This window comes from Euprymna scolopes, chromosome 35 (assembly GCF_053919585.1).
Source record: "Euprymna scolopes isolate OS-2025 chromosome 35, ASM5391958v1, whole genome shotgun sequence".
In the NCBI taxonomy this organism is placed as follows: domain Eukaryota; kingdom Metazoa; phylum Mollusca; class Cephalopoda; order Sepiida; family Sepiolidae; genus Euprymna; species Euprymna scolopes.
Window position 1 is genome coordinate 19,919,274 of NC_136516.1, and position 21,463 is coordinate 19,940,736.

The window sequence follows — 21,463 nt, forward strand, 5'->3', positions numbered from 1 at the left end:
TAGCATAAAGATGGTGTCACATATACAGGGGACAGGACAGTTTCTAGTCAGTTGGAATTGGAAAGCAAGACAAGTGTCTGGTAATGTAGAGAGAATCTAAGGGAATGTTGCTTTGAGACTCTGCCTGTGCATCGACATTTTAAGATTAAGTTAGAAAAATAATATGCATACATATATATATACTAGCAAAAGTACCCGTCGTTGACTGGGTTCAAAAACAGCCTACAGAAAATGGACTCTGATTTATGAAAGTATGATAGGTTATGAAAAAGAAGGGTTGTAAAGAGATAGCTTCGAATTCGGGGGTATCAAAACCAAAGCAAAATATGATGAAAGTAAAAATAAAATAGATAAACCCCATAATTTATTATACCATACCTGTTCACACTGAAACACTTATCACAATATTCTGTGGATCTATATTAAAAAATCTTGTTAAACTTTGTGACATATTTCCAGAGGTCAGATGCAAACGAACACCCCATAATTTTATTATACCATATTTCTTCAAACTGAAACATAATTATCAAAGTATACTTACGCAGATACATATGAAAAGTCTTTATTAAAGTTTGTGCCTATTTCAATTCTATGGAGGCCAGGCACGAACGCAGACCCCACAATTTTATTATACCATCCCTATTTAAGTTAAAACATACTTATCAAAGTATTCTTATGTACATCTATATCAAAAACACTTGTAAACGTTTTTTTTTAATTTTTAAATTTTTTATTTCCATACTTTGTGGACCAGGCGCGAACACAGACCCCACAATTTTAATGAACCACCGTTCTGCCAAATCAAACATACCCATTCCTGTGTCTCGATACATCTTCTATCATTATATGTAATCAGTTTTTTAAAATACTCAACAATATAGGAGCCTATTCATGACCAGACACACACAAACACACACACACACATTCAGCTTTATATATATATATATATATATATATATATATATATATATATATATATGGATATATATGGATTTTCCCCATCGGTATCGGAATAAAAAAATTTGTAACTTTTTCCGATGCCAAAAACGATTCTTTTCATAATTTTAATTTGTTTGTTTTCGGTTAAAACTTAATTTTCCACTCTTCGTATTTATGATGAAATGATAAATATTTATTGATGTTAAAATGCACGTAAAACTAAAATCTATAGGTCACAACAATAAGTGATTTTTACATTTGCGAAAATATATGTACACATTTTTGGGTTCTTGTGTCAATCCTTTACAAGAACCAATTTTATATTTAGAAATTTTAAAAGAATCAGAATCAGAATTAGTAATTGTATTGGAATTAGAAATTTAGAACAGAATTGGTAATTGAATTGAAACCAAGAAAAATATTGGAATCGTCCCATCACTCCCAGATGTCCATGTAAAATAGGTAGAATCTATTCTCGAATGGTGAATTTAAGAACATGTTTGTTGTCTTTTCTGATTCATCCTGGATTACGATACAACGAAAAACAATAACCAACGTATAGAAAGTTTTATGAAATGTCGGATTTGTTGATATCGACTAAATTAAGAATTAATGATTAAGGTTAATTTGTAGTTTCCTATCACAAGGATATTTCAACCCATAATCCTGACCTATTTTCATAGGCTGACATAATATACTGCATCGTTGAATGTCTACTGCATTTCCGTTATTAGCAGCTGACACACACACACACATATTTTCCTTGGTAGGTGTTATATTCCTAAATACTTAGAAAATAAAGACAAACGTGAGTTACACCGAGTGGTATGTGTAATGGGGTTTATTTATAATACAGAAACGTAAGGCTGCTCGCCTAAGGTAAATAGAAGTACATAGTAACAAGTATGGGGAAGAAAGTCTGATAATCAACACGTAAGACTATCCGTCTTACTGCGACTGCTTGTCTGCCGCTGTCTGCCCAACAGTCCAATATATATATACAGTTTGTAACTGGTGTATAGCCAGTTATGTTCCTTCACAACACCTCCCCCTGAAGCTGAAATCTTCCTGATTTTAGCTTAAATACCTCTTCCTTTTAGGGTCAGGGCTTAATCTCCTGGTAACTTTTCTCTTTCTTGCGCTTTTCCTTCTGGTCAGCGTTACCCGGGGTAAAGGTTTCTGTCCAGCCCGTATGGTCGGTTCAGGCGAAATATTCATTGTTTGCGGTACACACGCTGGTTTTGGTATATCAAAAATATCGCACAATGTTTCCATTGGTGTCTCTTCCACATTTGGAGACAGTCTGGGACGTATTTGATTTCTGTGTCTTTTGCAGACAAAACTTAATCCTTGGATGGTATAGACCATGCTCCCAATCCTTTTTTTGATAATACCTTCAACCCACTGATTTCGTCCATTTTGAAAATTTTTGAAATATACATTTTCACCTGGGGAGAAGCACTTGGTATTAAGGTTTTCTTTTTTGAAAACTTTCTTTTTCTCTGGTAGCAGCCTATCGAAGACAGATCTTATCTTTCTTGCAAACATTAGCTCAGCCGGGGAAGAATTGACATTATTATTAGGATTTGGTGTCACCCTGTAAATTGCTAAAAATGTTTGAATACATTGTTCGTCTGTGTCCGTAGTAAGATTTTTCTTAAGTGCCCTTTTAAACGTATCTACAAATTTTTCGGCCAACCCATTCGATCGTGGATGGTACACAGGTGTTGTCATATGTAGAATATTTAGTGAGTCACAGAATTCTTTGAATTCATGAGCAGTAAATGCTGTTCCATTATCGCTCACTAAGGTTTTTGGCATTCCAAAACGGCTAAAAATTTCATTAAGCGCACTCACAGTGTTTTTTGCTGTTGGATGTCTAAACTTAAATATTTCTGGCCATTTTGAAAAAGAATCTACAATAATCAAGTAAAAATAACCATTTATAGGTCCCGCATAATCAATATGCAGACGTGACCAGGGTAGGTCCGTCTTTGGCCATGGCGTCGTTTTTACTGGAGGATCTCGAGCTGCTAATTGACATCCTCTGCATGCCTTGACACATTTTTCAACTTCCTTGTCCATACCAGGCCAGTACACATATCCTCTCATAAGGGATTTCATTCTCGAAATGCCCGGATGACCTGTATGAAATTCCTTCAGAATTTTCCTCTGTAACGTTAGTGGAATTACGATCCTCTCACCATACATGAGCACATCTTCACAGATGGAAAAAGGCGTTGTTTGATCTACCTTTTTATTTTTTTTTATCCATCCCAATTGATTTTTCATTTTCTTAATGAAAATGTCATTTACTGCCTCTTTTTTTATTTTTTCGAAAGTTACCGGAAGTTCACGTATCATATTACACATTGAACTTGTACATTCACTTTCGTCTTTAAGCGCAGCAATTACCGTTTCTTCGAAACTTTCGCTTCTTTTAGGGATCAACCGTGATAATGCATCTGCGTGTCCTAACTTTTTTGAGGATACATGTTCCATCTTAAACTGATAGTTTAAGAGGGTTACAGCCCATCGCTGTAATCGATTCGCAGTATGTGTGGGAATGCCTTTCTTTGATCCAAATATGGTAAGTAGGGGTTTATGGTCGGTTTGCAAAATAAAAGATCGTCCATGGAGAAATCGATTGTACTTTGTAATTCCAAATATTATCGACAGCACCTCTTTTTCAATTTGGCTGTAATTTTTCTCCGCTGCAACCAACGTTCTTGAAGCATGGGCGATAGCTTTTGTCCTACCATCCTCATACTTGTGAAGTAATACAGCGCCAACACCGTAATCACTGGCGTCCGTTGCTAGTATTAGTTCCTTTTCTGGATTGAAATGTGCCAATGCTAAGTCTGACAGTAGACATCTTTTGATATTTTGGAAAGCAGATTCACATTCCTTATTCCAGTTCCATTTAACACCCTTTTTCAGTAACTCGTTAAGAGGAGCTCTTAAATTATGTATGTTAGGGATGTAAATTGCATAGTATTGAACTAATTCCAAAAACGATTTTAATTTTGTCACTGAATCTGGAGCAGGCATCTTTTCAATTGCTTCAGTCCTTTGTGGATCCGGTCTTCGACCCTCTTTGTCGATTATTTGACCTAGATATTTAATTTTTTTCATAAAAAAATCGCATTTTTCTGGGCTCAATTTAAAACCAAATTCCTGTATTCTTTTGAATACTTCTTTTACATGCTTCTTATGATCTTGCAAATTTTCACTTTTAATTAGGATATCGTCAAGGTAGGCCATTGAAAATTCCAACCCTGCCAGCATCGTGTCCATAATTTGCTGGAAAATAGCAGGAGCAACCTTTAATCCAAAAGGAAGCCTCTTTAGCTTAAAAATGCCCTTATGAGTATTTATGCCTAAGTATTTGGAGCATTCATCGCTGATCTTAATTTGCAAGTAAGCATCTGAGAGGTCTATCTTAGAAAAAATTTTTCCTCCGTTAAGCTTAGAGAACAGATCTTCTGCGGACGGAAGGGGATAATTATGGTCCAATAGACAGTCATTTAAACCCGTTGAAAAATCTCCACAGACCCTTATTCTGTTATTTTTTTTCTTTACATACACGGTTGGACTTGCCCAATCTGTGTGGTTAACTTTTTCAATGACTTCCAGTTGTTGAAGTCTATCCAACTCTTTTTCGATTGCGTCCATCGCTGAAAAAGGCACATTCCTTTTAGGTTTGAATACTGGAGTGGCATTTTTCTTTAATTCAAATTTTGCCTCTGTCTTAATACAGAGTCCTAGTCCTTCGGCAAAAACATTGGGAAATTCAGTTTTCAAATCCTTCAGGAAGTCTTCCCTTTGGTTTGCTTTTTCTGCAGTTAAAACGTTACAAAACGAATTTATGGGTTTCTCCCATAAATTAAACAGGACAATCCAATCTACCCCAAACAGGCATGTATTCTTTCCTGGTACGACGTACACTTTGGATTTATGAGTCTGGTTAGCGAATGTCACTTTGCATTTTAATTCTCCCTTGAACTCTAATCTTTTGCCGCACACACTTCTCGCCGTCTTTCTGGTTTTCGCTAATTCAGGTCGACCTATCCTTTTCCATATATCTTCATTTATAATACTAATATCTGCACCGCTATCCAGAAGCAATGTAACCAGATGTCCATTTATCCGAACATCAACATATTTCCGTCTTTCGCAGCTTTTTTCTTTATTCATGCGAAGCGTATTTACATTATCGGTCCCTTGTCTTTTCTTCTGGGCACAGTATGTTCCCTTGTGACCTCTGAGACCACATTCATAACATATTTTGTTCCTAAACCAGCAGGTCTTATTGTTGTGTCTTAAACTACCACAACATTTACACTTTAGCTTTGGGTCTTTGTATCCTTTAAGGATCCTGTGTTCTTGGAACCTGGACTTTCTTGTGGTCCCTTGCCTTTTTACTTGCTGCACCTTAAAAATATTTTTCTCTTCAATGCGAGTGTTGTCTTTCTTTATGTTAATCAGACGTTGACACTCTTCAGTGACTTTTTGCAATGTTATGTTAGGATCCGCCTCCATAATTGTTAGGATCCGTGAACGTATATCTTTGTCCCTTGGTGCTGTGAGACCTTGTACAAAGATTAAACATTTAAATTGGTCTGCGGAAATTTCATTCAATTTAAATGATTCGCATAAACAGTTCACAGTGCAAGCATATTCTAGATAGTCTTCAGCTTCTGCCTTCTGAATGTTCAAACATTTGTATCTAGAGTGAAATAGGCTATCCCTTTTATCAAATATTTTCGACAAGGTACTAATTGTTTCCTCGAACGAAACCTCCTCCGGTTTTTTTGGTAGAATTAGATTTGCATACTTGGTGTTTTCATCAGTACCCAGTTTTTGTAGTAGCAGGGTAACTTTTTCCTCATCGGTCCAGTCTAAACATCTTTTCGTAAAAATTGTTTCGTATCTTCTGTAGTATGCAGGGAAAGTAACACCAGTATCCGGGGAGTAACGAAATTCCGTTAGTGAATTTGAAATACCCTCGGCAGAAAAATTAGTCTTCTTCCCGGTCGACGTTAGAATTAGCTTTTCTAAATTCTTTTGCTGTGTCGACATTTGTCGTTGTAGTATGTTTGTTTGTTCTTGTTGTGCCACTAAAGTTTTTTGTGTTCTTTCTTGTTGTTGTTGCAGCTGTTGTTGTTGAATTTGTTGTTGTTGTTGTTGTTGCGCTAAAAATTGTTGAGTCATTTTTGTCTGTTCCTGGATGCTAAGGGCTAGAGCCTTAGTTAACTCTGCTAATTGTTCCATGTTAGCTTCTAGTACAAAAATGTCTTTTCGAATTCTACACAATAATTCCAAAGAAAAATCGTAAATTTACGTATATCGTAAATTAGTAGCAATATGCAGACACAACACGTTTCAACAAAGTTCATCCATAGTAATTCAACAGGCTTTGTAAAATAATTCTTTTTTTTTTTTTTTCAACAACGTAAGTTCATACACAAAATATTTCTTACTTCCCACGACAAATAGTTCCAATTATTTATATAAAGGCAATAACAAACAATTAATTTTCCAAAAAAAAATATATGGCTGCCGTTCCCACGTGGCATAAAATGGTACAATAGTCGTTGTATTTATATTTTTTCTTTCGAAACTCGTAATCCTTTAGTGTAGTTTCGAATTCAACTTGCGACCATTTTTTTTTTTTTACTTGTCAAAATAAATATAAATTCCACTTTACCTTGAACATGTTTCTATAATTTCTTGTGAGTTCTTTACGAAGAAAAATCCGTACTTTTCGCTACTTTAGGTAGGAAAAATTTTTAAATTCATTGACGCACGTGGTCAAAAATCCTTGTGTAGTTTGTTTTTTTCGTAAAACAAAAAAATCCTTGCATTGTACACAGTCCTTGGTACGGTAATTTATCTCTGTTAAGAGAAAGAACATCCTTTCGTCGCCATTGTTATATTCCTAAATACTTAGGAAATAAAGACAAACGTGAGTTACACCGAGTGGTATGTGTAATGGGGTTTATTTATAATACAGAAACGTAAGGCTGCTCGCCTAAGGTAAATAGAAGTACATAGTAACAAGTATGGGGAAGAAAGTCTGATAATCAACACGTAAGACTATCCGTCTTACTGCGACTGCTTGTCTGCCGCTGTCTGCCCAACAGTCCAATATATATATACAGTTTGTAACCGGTGTATAGCCAGTTATGTTCCTTCACAACAGTAGGTTTATATGTTGTTTTTTTTATCTAATTTTTATCTTTGGTTTCTTATCCTCCATGCCATTTCTTTCCTTCCTTTCTTTATGCCTTTTCCTCCATTTTTTTCTATTCCAATATAAAACTTAATCCCCGCCCTTTTTTCCATCTTCTTCCCATATATTAAAAACCATTTCCCTTTGTATTTTTTATTTCTATTTTTAATAATGTAATGTGACTTCCTGATAATAATTTCTTGTGATGCTGAATAATTACAGACTAAACTTTTGTATAAGCTATATCGCCTGAAAAGGTCTCTAGTTACTAGTAACTGGCTGACCGAAACACGCTGAGGAATGTATAGCAACATATTAATGCTTATGTAAAAACAAACAAAAAGTATATCTTGCCTTACTTAGGTACTGAGCACTCTTGTATTAACCTCGTTAAAACTTCATTGGTTACTTTAACTCTGGAAAATATTAACCTGAAATTATATATCTATCTATATATATATAAAAATGAAACATCTGGTTTTTTCAAAATCAATAAACTAGAAATTTACAAGTCCGTTTTCCGTAAAATTTTATAACAGTGAGTGTTTATAATCTAACTGTGTTTTTAAATATTAAAAAGTAAAAAATATTACCATTTTAAAAAAAACTTTTCTGTTCCAATTCCAGCCAAGCCGATTACCGGAAATACTTCCAGTTTAAATTGACTCTGCTTTCATATTACATGGCAGACCTTACCGATAAGTATACAAGTAATTAATACCAGTAATATTTTGAAAAAGTGATGATATTTAATTTAACTGTGTTTTTAAATATTAAAAAGTAAAAAATATTACCATATTAAAAAAAAAAACTTTTATTCGACATCGTTTCTTTTCGGTCGACCATTTTGAAATGACGAAAAATAACGATTCTGGCTACACGTGCGTAGAAAGCAAACTTTTTTTTAACAATCGTTAAAAGAGTAAAACAGAAATTGTTACATTTAAGAAATAGCGCATAAGTAAAAAAAAAAAATTTTTTTTTTCCAATGAAACTTCTTTTAACAAACTTGAAAGTACACTTTTTTTTTCCGGAGTTGTTTTCATATAAGAAAATATGAATGCTTTTTTCTTTATTAAAACCGTGGTACTCAATAGCGTTGTGCTTTAAACTAACAATTTATTTTTAAAAAAAAGGTAAATTTTTACTTTCGGTCCACCTCCACAATTTTTAACATGGGTAGGTAAGGGTTGTTTATTCTGAAAGCCGTTTTTAACATGAGGAGGATGGGGATATTTATTCTGAAAACCGTTTTTTACATGGGGAGGTTAGGGGTGTTTATTCTGAAAGCCATTCTTAACATGGGAAGATTGAGGGTGTTTATTCCTAAAACCATTCTTAACATGGGGAGATTGTCGGTTTTTATTCCAAAAGCCGTTCTTAATATTGGGAGGTTGGGGATGTTTATTCATGGCCACCAGTGAATTATAGTGCATATCACAGGTCTTTATATCTCAAAAACTACTTGCCTCTGCAAATTGTAAATAAAATGTTCTCATTCAGCATCGTCGAAAACCTTTAAGAGTAGTAATTTCAAAACAAATTGTGGAGGTGGACCTAATGTAAAAAAAATACCAAAAACAAAAAAACAGACACCGTGAAATTTACATTAAACTTGGAAAAACTATTTTAAAATAGTGCGGTACCAAAAATAAAAAAAAAGACAGAAAAATACCCCCTTCAGGTTTGTATAACTATGCACAAAGATTCAAAAAAGTTGTCAACAAAAAACATATATATAACACTTTGCTTTTCAAAGGCAGGATAAGTTACTTTTCTACCTAACTGGATAGTTTTTAGTGTTTTTATTTGGTTTGTATTACTGTACACATAGATTCAAAAAAGTTGTTAAAAAACAAATATATAACAAATAAATGTTATCAAAGGCAAGATAAGTTATTTTACTACCAAACCGGCTCATCCAGTCAGGTAGAAAAGTAACTTATCTTGCCTTTGATAACATTTATTTGTTATATATTTATTTTTCGACAACTTTTCGGATCATTGTTTAGCAATACAAACCCGTTTTTTTTTATTTTTTATTACATTTTCACCCCAAACAAGGCACATTGCCACTTTAATGTAGGGGGCTACTATCAGGGGAAACATCTACTGGGGTACTATGTAGGGATTAGGGCAGCGAGATGTTTGTTCACGTTGCACTTGAACTTATGCATGTCAGTACAGTTGGGGAAGCAGTGACCTGGAATGGAATTCCAAAGTCTAGCAGTTCTGGGGAAGAAACTACTGGAGTAGAAAGATCTTTTACTTCTAGGGATCTCTACAGTGTGGGGGTGGAATTTTGTAGCTTGTCGGGTCTGTCGAGGGTGTTCACGTCGTGGGGGCACAAGTGCTTGCAGTTCTTCAGAGCATTCACCATTATAATACTTGTAGAACAGGCAGAGGGATGCAACGCTTCGACGATGGGACAGAGGCTGAAGTTTTGATGCCAGTTTAGGGCCTATCAGATTTGCGACTCTCTTTTGAACCCTGTCAAGGAGCGAGAGACTAGTAGCCGATGCACCGGCCCAAATATGACAGCAATACTCCATACATGGGCGAATAGTGGCCTTATAGAGGTACAGGATACTTTCGGGTGTTAGAAGTTTTCTAACACGGTAGAGAGAGCCCACCTTCCTCGCAGCGGCCCTGGCAATGCCCTCGATGTAATTGTTCCAGCTCATGTTTCCTGTGAACGTTAGGCCAAGGAGCTTGAAAGACGTACTCTCAGCTAAAGAGTTGTTGGCCATTGCTATAGGTGGTAGAGAAGGTTTCTTGTAATTATTGAATGAAACCAGTTTTGTCTTGGTGGCATTGAACGTTACCATCCATTTTTGTCCCCATTCCACTACTGATTTGAGGTCATCCTCTAGTGTTTCTGCCATTACTTTAGATATATGTTCATTTGTTTTCCTGTCGTGCCTGCTATAGAGTGTGGTGTCATCAGCATATATACCCATCTCAGAGGCAATTTTGTCGGGGAGGTCATTTATGAATATCAGGAACAGCAGAGGACCAAGGATAGATCCCTGGGGGCACTCCCGCATTTATATTATATTGTTTAGACGTACGACCGTCGAGGATAACCTGGATTTTTCTCTTATCTAAGAAGGATTTAATTATGTTAAGTAATCTACCAGTGATACCGTAAGATCTAATCTTCCTGAGGAGACCCTCATGCCATACCCTGTCAAAAGCCTTAGATATATCTAGAGCTACGGCTCTGCCCTCTCCCGCTTTGTCCAGTGAATGGTATATGCGTTCAGAGATTACAGTGAGGATGTCTGCCGTGGAACGGGCTTGTCTAAATCCATATTGATGGTCGGTCAGAAGTTTAGCATCTGTAAGGTGCTGGACTAGAGCATGGTTAATTAAGGTCTCAAATATTTTGGCGAAAAGTGGGAGGAGGCTAATAGGGCGATAATTTAATGGGTCAGTTCTTTCGCCAGAATTCTTGAATACTGGTACCACAGAAGCAGTTTTCCAACAGCTCGGAAAGCAAGATTCATTAAGGCATTTGTTGTAGAGTTTGGAGAGAACTGGAGCTACTTCGGCTGAGCACTTTTTTAATAGCACAGCTGGGATGAGGTCGGGTCCACATGCTTTGGAAGTGTCAAGGTTTTTTATGATAGCATGCACCTGAGCAGGGGTGATTTCCAGATCGTCTAGCGAGGCGTCTGTCCGCATAGGAAAGTCAGGTAGGGGGTGGTTTAGAGGGTCCAGTGTAGAGTTGGAGGCAAACCGACTGGCAAGCATGTTAGCCTTCTCGGTTGCTGAGCAAAGAACCTCGTGATTGTTGGTTAGTGGGGGAATTGTTGATTGCCCATTATTTACTACACTGTTGTAGATTTTCCAGAAGTCACGAGTTCCTAATTTTTGTGCTTCGATGCGTTTTTTAGTGGTTTCCGTAAATTCCCTCTTAGCTGTCGCTATTTCTTTCTTAACGTTACTTCTAGCTTCTATGTACTTTTGTCTGTTTGAACTGGACTTATGTCGGTTAAACCTGCGGAATGCATGCTGCCTTTGAGCAATGGCAGTTGCGCAAGTCGAAGTAAACCATTGGGGAGAGTGGGGCTTGCTATAGAATTTTCGCATGGGAACATGCGCTTCGATTGCAGTTTTGAACCATTCAGTGGTCTCAGTTGCACACTGTTCAGCAGGAAGAGAAAAAATATTTCCCCATGGGGCGTCTCTGATAAGATCTCTGATAGCTTCCCAGTCAGCCTTTTTATAATATCTCGTTGTTTTGAGCACTGGCTCTTCAGTTTTGGGTCTGGAGTTTAGGGCAATTTCAACCATTATTACCGCATGATCAGCGTTTCCCAAGTGGGCTGTCGGCGTTTGATTTAATGTAACGTTTAGTCAGCTTGAAAATAGTGTTTATCAGTGTATTTGAAAATACAAATGGTGGCGGACACTGTTGATTATGTTGTTTTGAAAAATGAGTTAAAACTAAAAAACTATACAATATACTGTCAGAAACCCACCAAATATGTCAGCCTATGTCACGGTCACATATATTCGGTGTTGTGTATAGTTTTTTTAGTTTTTTACTTATTTTCCCAAACTTAACATATTCAACAGAGTCCACGACGATCTTTTTCAAATACATCAATAAACAGTGTGTGCTTTTCCAAGCTGATTAAACCTTTTACATTAAATAAAAAAACTAAAAAATTATCCAGTTATGTAGAAACATAATTTACCTTACCTTTGCTTTCATTTATTTATTTTTGGACAACTTTTTGAATCTGTGTATAGTAGCCCCCCCCCCTCACCAAAATACTAATTGAAAAGTAACATTTTTGATTAAAAAAATCACCAAAAAAAAACGATTAACCATTTCAACATTTTAGCAACGTTCGGCTTAATCCAATGACTGCTGGTTGAGCGCAAGCCATGATTGACGGAAACTCCTAATGATCTGGGTCAGATTCTGCAAGAGTACCGTTTTTTTTTTCATTTCCATATTTTTTTTTACACTTTTGGAGTGGATTGCTGTACTAAGAATCTAAGAAACATGCATTTTCTCTTTTTATTAGACTTTTCCATTACACCAAATTGAGCCACAGCAACGCGTGGCAGGGTACAGCTAGTATATATATATATATATATATATATATATATATATATATATATATATATATATATATATATATATATATATGGCTGAGATAACTTTATAAATATCAATTCTTTAATATTTATAATATACTTTAATTTTACCATCTTGGATCATTTTGGTAAATTTAATTGTAATTTTTATTTTATATATATATATAAATATATATATATATATAATATATATATATATATATATATATATATATATATATATATATATAAATATATATATATATATAGTGGTGAAATTACAACCCTCTCTCTCGCTCTCTCTCTCTCTCTCTCTCTCTCTCTCTATATATATATATATATATATATATATAGTGGTTAAAATCCAACTAACTTTTCTTTACATATTAAGATTAGAATCATATTTAGAATTAGTCATATCAAGAAGCATAAGCAATTGAAATATAAAACGGTCACATAAACAGAGACGACATACCATGACACGATTTCTCATCAGATCCATCAACACAATCTTGAACACTGTCACAGCGTTGCGACATGTCGAGACAAACATTCGTGTCACATAAAAACTTGTCTTCACATGAAATGTCTTTGTCATATTTTTCGCGATCTGAAAATAAAAGGGTTTCAAGTCAGGAAAAATTTTTAATGAATAAAATTAGAAAATCAATTTTTAGAAGATTTTAATGAATAAAACTAGAAAATCTATTTAAAAAAATTTTTTTAATGAATAATATTAGAAAATCTATTATAAAAAATATTTTAATGATTAAAATTAGAAAATCTATTACAAAAAACATTTTTAATGAATAAAATTAGAAAATCTATTATAAAAAATTTTTTAATGAATAAAATTAGAAAATCTATTATAAAAAATCTTTAATGAATAAAACTAGAAAATCTATTTTAAAAATATTTTAATGAATAAAATTAGAAAATCTATTATAAAAAAGTTTTAATGAATAAAATTAGAAAATCTATTTTAAAAAAAAAATTTAATGAATAAAATTAGAAAATCTATTCAAAAATTTTTAATGAATAAAACTAGAAAATCTATTTTAAAAAATTTTTTAATGAATAAAACTAGAAAATCTATTTTAAAAAATTTTTTAATGAATAAAACTAGAAAATCTATTTAAAAAAATTTTTTAATGAATAAAATTAGAAAATCTATTAGTTTTAATGAATAAAATTAGAAAATCTATTATAAAAAATTTTTAATGAATAAAACTAGAAAATCTATTAAAAAATCTTTTTAATGAATAAAACTAGAAAATCTATTTAAAAATATTTTAACAAATAAAATTAGAAAATCTATTTTAAAAATTTCTTAATGAATAAAATTAGAAAATCTATAATAAAAATTTTTTAATGAATAAAACTAGGATATCCGTGTAAAATAATTTTTTAATGAATAAAATTAGAAAATCTATTATAAAAATTTTTTAATGAATAAAACTAGAAAATCTATTTAAAAAATTTGTAATGAATATAATTAGAAAGTCTATTTAAAAAATTTAATGAATAAAATTAGAAATCTATTTAAAGAAATGCTTTAATGGATAAAATTCTATTTTTAAAAATTTAATGAATTAAATTAGAAAATCAATTATAAAAAAAATTTTAATGGATAAAATTAGGAAATCTATTTAAAAAGAATTTTAATGAATGAAATCAGAAAATGTATTTAAAGTAAATTTTAATGAATAAAATTAGAAAATCTAGTTTTAAAAATAATTAATGAATAAAATTAAAAAATCTATTATAAAAAAATGTTTAATGAATAAAATTAGAAAATCTATTAAAATAAAATTTTAATGAATAAAATTTAAAAAAATCGATTTAAAGAAAATTTTAATGAATAAAATTAGAAAATCTATTTAAAAAATTGTAATGAATAAAATTAGAAAATCTATTTAAAAAGTTTTTTAGTTAATTAAATAAGAACATTTATAGAATTAAATTTAGATATATATAAGCTCAGACATCTTCATAGCAAATATGTAAAAAAAAACCATAAAAAGAATGAATGAATTATATGAGAGACGTTCCAAAAGTAATGTCTCCTCTTTTTTATTCCACCCGAATGTATTAGAGGGCATTGCAAATTCCATTGTTATGATGACTGAACTTATGCATTCATAACCTGAAAATCTCATTTGCCTATTGCAGATAGTGACTGTGTGAGACTCTAAAAGTGTGTACAGTCACAATTGAAATCAATTAGAAACCCTGCGTCAGTGGCGATTAAGTTAGCTAGTATGAATTTCAACAACCTGCGATGACCCAAATCTACAAATGTAACTGTGCAGAGTCAAAGTTTACTTTCGTCATATTTTATTTGTTTTTATCTGTCAAACTTTCTGCTGTTACGTCTGATAAGTTTTCTAAACAAAATTTTGTTTTCATAATCAGATTTGACCGTTTTGTTACTGAATGGTTTCCAACTTAGGATTTGCTATTAGCTTTCTATTGAGATAAACGAGTTCTGCTCTTTATTTTTATTTTTGTTAAGTTATTAGTGTATGTTGTTGATTGATGACTGGTAAACAAGGATGGTGGTTTTGATAAATTACCGTGCATCTATCATTGGAGTAAACTAGCATCTTTTTCATCGAATGCTCCAGATTTGTTGCCCTCCTTCTGATGAAGGGAAAATGAAGTAATGGATCCATGTTTCATCCATCCTCGGATATTGATGCAAAAACTTCTGCTCATTGTGTCAAGCACGTGTGTCAGAAGCAGAGATGTGTCATTGAGTTCCTGGCAAAAAGGCATTGAGAATGCTGGTGACTATGGAGAAAAATAAATCCTGGAGCACAAAAGGTTGCTCATTTTAATGGTACCACTCCCATTTTTGTAACTCTTCAACTTTTTGAGTTAAAAAACGAATAGGGAGATTTCACTTTTTTGGAACGACCCCTGTATGTATGCGCATAAGTTGGAAATAAAATTTTCTGCAAAATGCTCCAATCTCTGGTTCCCTCGCCAATCTTTCATGCCTAGCCGAAACCACTGTCAATAATTTTTCCCACTCTTTATCTCTGCCTAAATCAAAATGTAGATTCCATGAACAAAGCTTCTTTATTAGAAGTGCACGCCTGTGGAAGTTTGTTCCATTTGCCTGTTTCCCACCTGACTACAACTTGGATGTCTTCAAGTCTAACATAAACAAATTCCTGATAAACTGCCCCCTTAAGTAAGACACTTTATCAAATCTCCATTACTAACAATTAATGCATCATCCTTATCCCTGAGTGGCTTCCGGGCCTTGATAAGTGGTGACTACTATGTAAAAAAAAAAAAAAAAAGGTTACATAAATAATCGTCATCGTCAACATCATCATTACCATCATGGTTTCCTTTGTATTTGATATCATTTTGGAAGATCTTTGATTGTCCAACTTAGGATTTGTTTTTAGTTTTTAGTTGTTCCCCTTTGTATTGACATAGACGAGTTCTGTTTTTTATTTTTACTTTTTTTTGTTAAGTTTTTAGTTTTTTGTTGATTATTGACTGAAAATTTTTTATTTTTACTTTTTTTGTTAAGTTTTTTGTTTTTTGTTGATTATTGACTGGAAAATTTTTATTTTTACTTTTTTTTTGTTAAGTTTTTAGTTTGTTGTTGATTATTGACTAGAAATTTTTTATTTTTAGTTTTTTTGTTAAGTTTTTAGTTTGTTGTTGATTATTGACTAGAAATTTTTTATTTTTACTTTTTTTGTTAAGTTTTTAGTTTTTTGTTGATTATTGACTGGAAATTTTTTATTTTTAGTTTTTTTGTTAAGTTTTTAGTTTTTTGTTGATTATTGACTGAAAATTTTTATTTTTACTTTTTTTTGTTAAGTTTTTAGTTTTTTGTTGATTATTGACTGGAAAATTTTTATTTTTACTTTTTTTGTTAAGTTTTTTGTTTTTTGTTGATTATTGACTAGAAATTTTTTATTTTTACTTTTTTTTTTGTTAAGTTTTTAGTTTTTTGTTGATTATTGACTAGAAATTTTTTATTTTTACTTTTTTTGTTAAGTTTTTAGTTTTTTGTTGATTATTGACTGGAAATTTTTTATTTTTAGTTTTTTTGTTAAGTTTTTAGTTTTTTGTTGATTATTGACTAGAAATTTTTTATTTTTAGTTTTTTTGTTAAGTTTTTAGTTTGTTGTTGATTATTGACTGGAAATTTTTTATTTTTACTTTTTTTGTTAAGTTTTTAGTTTTTTGTTGATTATTGACTAGAAATTTTTTATTTTTAGTTTTTTTGTTAAGTTTTTAGTTTGTTGTTGATTATTGACTAGAAATTTTTTATTTTTACTTTTTTTGTTAAGTTTTTAGTTTTTTGTTGATTATTGACTAGAAATTTTTTATTTTTAGTTTTTTTGTTAAGTTTTTAGTTTGTTGTTGATTATTGACTAGAAATTTTTTATTTTTACTTTTTTTGTTAAGTTTTTAGTTTTTTGTTGATTATTGACTGAAAATTTTTATTTTTACTTTTTTTTGTTATGTTTTTAGTTTTTTGTTGATTATTGACTGGAAAATTTTTATTTTTACTTTTTTTGTTAAGTTTTTTGTTTTTTGTTGATTATTGACTGGAAAATTTTTATTTTTACTTTTTTTTTTGTTAAGTTTTTAGTTTGTTGTTGATTATTGACTAGAAATTTTTTATTTTTACTTTTTTTGTTAAGTTTTTAGTTTTTGTTGATTATTGACTGGAAATTTTTTATTTTTACTTTTTTTGTTAAGTTTTTATTTTGTTGTTGATTATTGACTGGAAAACAAAGATGGAGGTTTCAATAAATTACAGTGCGTCTATGATTGGAGTAAAAATAACATCTGTTTCATCGAATATTGTTCATTGTGTTATGGACGTGCATCAGAAACGGAGATGCGTCACTGAATTCCTGGCAAAAGTGCATTGAGGATGATGGTGACTATGTAGAAAAATAAATTCTGGGGCATAAAATGGTACCACTTCCACTTTCGTAGTCCTTCAACTCTTTTAGCTAAAAAAGAGTAGATTTTACTTTTGGAACGACCCTCGCATGTACGTGTATGTGTTCGGAATGAAATTTTTCCACGTGAAGGTTAGATAAATCATCATCATCGTTGTCATTATCATCATTAGCATCATCATTTTCAGAGAAGTGACAGTGGCTAAGTGGTTAACAAACGGACAACCTGGGTATGTTTAAATTCAGTTTATTCCACAGAATACACTTAGAAGTGTAGGCAACCTTCATGTGGCCCTTCCTGTAAGTACCCAATGTCTTTCTAGACAGAATTCTGGAGAAGTTCTGAGCCTGCTGGAAAGGGGGGGGGAATTCTTCTTTTGGTGTTGGAAGAGCCTTTGTTGTTGTTGTCTTTGTTGTTGTCTTTGTTGTTATGTTCAGAACACAGAAAAATAATAAATAAATGAAACATAATAAAAATAAAATAATATATAATGCCATTCGGCACAGACCCGACAATGAAAGACCAGATAAGAACAAAAAAAAAAAAATGGATTTATAAGACCATAAAATCTAACCTTGATCACCCTTCGGGGCCTGTGGCACAGTGGATAGAGGTGTTGAGTCTTTATGGTTCCAGTTGAGTACTGTCTGAAGATCGCGGTTTCAATCCGACCCAAAGCAGGTCAAAGGATTAGTTAACCAAAAATATGGTGAGACAGCAGTAACTATTAAAGGCAGTAATTATTGGGGATACGGTTATAAGACTCAACATTTCTATCCCATCACGGTTAACCACCTGAAGAAGGCCAGAGGACGAGTTGGCAGAAACGTAATGTAATATTCAAATTCAATCAACGCTTCTAACATGGAAAAGTTACCAAAACACAGAACAACCTGCACAAGTGAGGTTATGTACTCTGTGTCCTTTTTATTCATTTTATTGTGGACTGTTATTCTTATCTTCATAGTTGTTATTTTACCACGTTTCGGCCAACTTATCCTCTGGTCTTCTACAGTTGGTTAACCATGATGGGATAGAAATGCTGAGTCTCATGACCGTATCCCCAATAATTACTGCCTTTAATAGTTGCTGTTGTCTCACCACGTTTTGGCCAACTAATCCTCTGACCTGCTTTGGGTAAGGATTGAAACGGCTAACTTCAGACAGATGGCTTTCAAACGTATCTCATACATATTTCAATTTATTATTTATTTATATTTTTTTAGGTCCTTAGATTGTGTGTGTGTGTGTGTATGTGTCAAATGACACTAACCCTTTAAACGGCTTCCTCTGAAGGAGGAAATTCCATGGGAGTATGAAATTCACAAGCAGTCCTCAATCACATGTATATCCCCGTCAGGGGAGATAACGACGTTAGGTTTGTGCAACTCTTGAAAAGAGGTGTCAACGTCCTCCTACATACAGCATCTCGAATTCGCAGATTGGTCACCCATTTTAGTAATGACCAGGCTCAACGTCGCTTAACTTTGGTGATCCCGTGGGAATTGGTGTGTCAACGAGATTAGATGCCGTATATGACACTATTGGTGTCATGAATGCATGCAGCGAGATGCATATTGCAGTGAGAGGGAGTGTTTGACCGGACGAGATGGGGTGAGGGAGTCCAGAGAGATGCAAAACCGTAGCTAGGAAAATAGGATCAGCCGCCGATGTGTCATTGTAAGCTTGTTAGACGCAAAGCAGATGTTGTGTTGCCTCAAAAAGGGAGACAGATTTGGAATTATCTACATGTCAAAAGAGATGGTCTTGTTTTTCAAATAGAGGAAAAGAGGGCAGAAGGGGGGGTGTTGATGTCTGATTGGGACAAAACAGAAATGTCTATGGGATTTTGTCAGAAAGAGAAGAAAAACAAATAATAATTGTTTTTATCTCATTGTCGTTATATATCTGTTAATATGAAAGGTTTCTTTTTAAAACCTCTGTTGAGAGATTTGAAGAGATCCAAAGACCCTTAGCTGATTAAGGCTGACAACTTAGAATGGGGGTCAAGGGTAAAGGTCGCCGCCAAGCATTGTTCGATTTGGAATGACTAATTACTCCTAATTTGATAAGTAAAAACCTCAGTACAAATTAATAGGATAAAAGGGAGAGAGAGAGAGATGCTGAATGGACAAGACGAAGGGTAAACTCTAAGAGGAAGAAAGAAAGGGGTTTGTAACCACTCTCTGAAGAAGAGGTGGGGGGAAAAAGGGGTTGGATTTAGAAAAAGGAATTAAAAAAAAAAAGAAGAGTCGTAGCCAGCAAATGGAACGGCTGGGCTGGTCAAGCACTCCCGATTTGGGAGCCCTCAGGGCCTGATGTTATGATGTTATCTAGCGTGTGTTAATGGGAAATCTGTGACTTTACTGGTCTGGTTTTACATCCTTTCACTGCTATAGTCAGTCACCTTAAATTAAACAGTAGCTGTTATGAAGTAATGAAAACAATAAATAGTTTGTTACTGTTATAAACCGGAGTTCTGTTTGCTTGTGGTGAGGACTCTTCATTTTGCAGCAAGCCGCAAGGACCAGTGGAGTGATTGATGTACCCGGAGACTACCTACACAGGGTAGGAGACGATTCGATCAAGAGGCAAAGCGCCTCACCATGAAAACACAGTGGGTAAGGACGATCAACAGGCCAACTTGTAACGGGACAATATACAATCGAAAGAACACCTGCTACATCGGGTGGAATCCGACGAGGTTAAGGACACCTGGTGTGGTTGGGCAGGCATCGGTATCGTTATACTGTATCCTTAGATTAAGTGGCTTCATAAGTTGTCTGGAACAATTTCCACAAAAAAACAATTACTAAGTTTTTTGGGGTTTTTTTGTTCACACCAGATGACAAACATTTCTTATTTTATCCTTTAGTCCTCACATTCCAGGAAGGAGAAAGAATTGCTGTTTTTTGGATTAGAATCTATCCATCTAACACGTACCGTAGCTAGTTTATGACCTTAAAGTAGTAGTAGTAGTAGTTATATATTTATTTTTTTATTATTTTTTTTTTTAATTCCTTAGAGAACAATGCCTGGAGCGATTTTCATAAAAAAAATAATTATTAAGTTCTTTTGTTTTTTTATTCATACAAACACAGCAAATACAAAAGAAATTATACTGACCAGGCGATGAACATTCCAGTGCCGGCGCTTCATCTGAATTGTCTCCGCAGTGATCGATGCCATCGCATTTCAAACTCAACGCAATACACAGGATATTAAAACATGGATACTGAAATTTTTCTGAACACCCATCTAAAAATAAAACAAAAGGAAAATGAAGATATAAAAACTATATATTAATATATACAAATTTATTCATTTATTCAACATTTAGAGGTGTTGGGTAAGTGGGGACTCTTTATGACATGGCATTTCGAAGCCTAATGCTTCTCATCAGGAGAGTAGAGAAGGTGCTAGGTAACACGATAGAAATGTGGCATCTAGCGAGAGTATCATTAGGAGCAAAATAGATTATTAAAGCTGTTTGGTGAACCTACGTGTGGTTTCTGTGATATAGGAGGATTGTAATTGGCATTATGTAATGGATGTATGTATATAACATATTTGTCATAGTAGGTTTAATGCATGTGGACAGTATGTGTGCTTAAATTCTCAGGAGTGATATTCTTCCAGTTTTTTGCAACGGAAAGTCTTGGTGCATTTTTGGCGATTCTTTCGGACTTGTTTTATGATTTTGTCTCCTTGTTAAGACAATATCGTCCAAAATGTTTGGCCAGTTTTGTGACGAAGGTTATTCTGCTGACTCTTGATTCTTAATATTTATATACCATTCTAAGGTTTGGGTTCTGGGAGCTCATCTGATGTTGCCTGGTGCTCAAAATAGTTGCTCAATGTTGGCAGTCAATTTCTAATAGACCCATAACTTCTGCCACTCTGGGCAGATAAAACCTTGGCAGACACTAGTTTCTGTATGTTACTCTGCAGTGTCAACAGTTTCTTAATTTTAGTGTCAAGTCTGTTAATGTCCTTTTGTAGCCAGTCAATAATGCTAAAGTTGTATGTTATCACTGGCAAGGTTAGTTGGTTAATGGCAGTTTCTTTTTATTTTAACCTGTGTTTTACAAATTTTTCTCACTCAGCGTATATATTCTGTCAATTTTTTCTGCTATTTTAGTATCATTCTCTTTAATGCCAAAGTATTTGTACTGCTTTTCTTCATCAAGTTGTATGTTTTCCGTCTGGATCTTCTTAGCTCTGATGTTATTTGAAATAAAAATAAAA

General features: G+C 33.3%; 1 protein-coding gene across 1 annotated transcript in view; it reads right to left on the bottom strand.

The window, feature by feature from the left end:
• LOC145259723 (uncharacterized) overlaps positions 1 to 21,463 on the bottom strand; it is a 79,494-nt gene that overhangs the window by 3,745 nt on the left and 54,286 nt on the right. Inside the window, exons 10-11 of the mRNA XM_080117410.1 lie at positions 20,342 to 20,473; positions 12,744 to 12,878 (exon numbers count right to left, since the gene is read on the bottom strand). Coding sequence (XP_079973536.1) covers positions 12,744 to 12,878; positions 20,342 to 20,473 — 267 coding nt within the window. The remainder of the gene's footprint in view (positions 1 to 12,743; positions 12,879 to 20,341; positions 20,474 to 21,463) is intronic.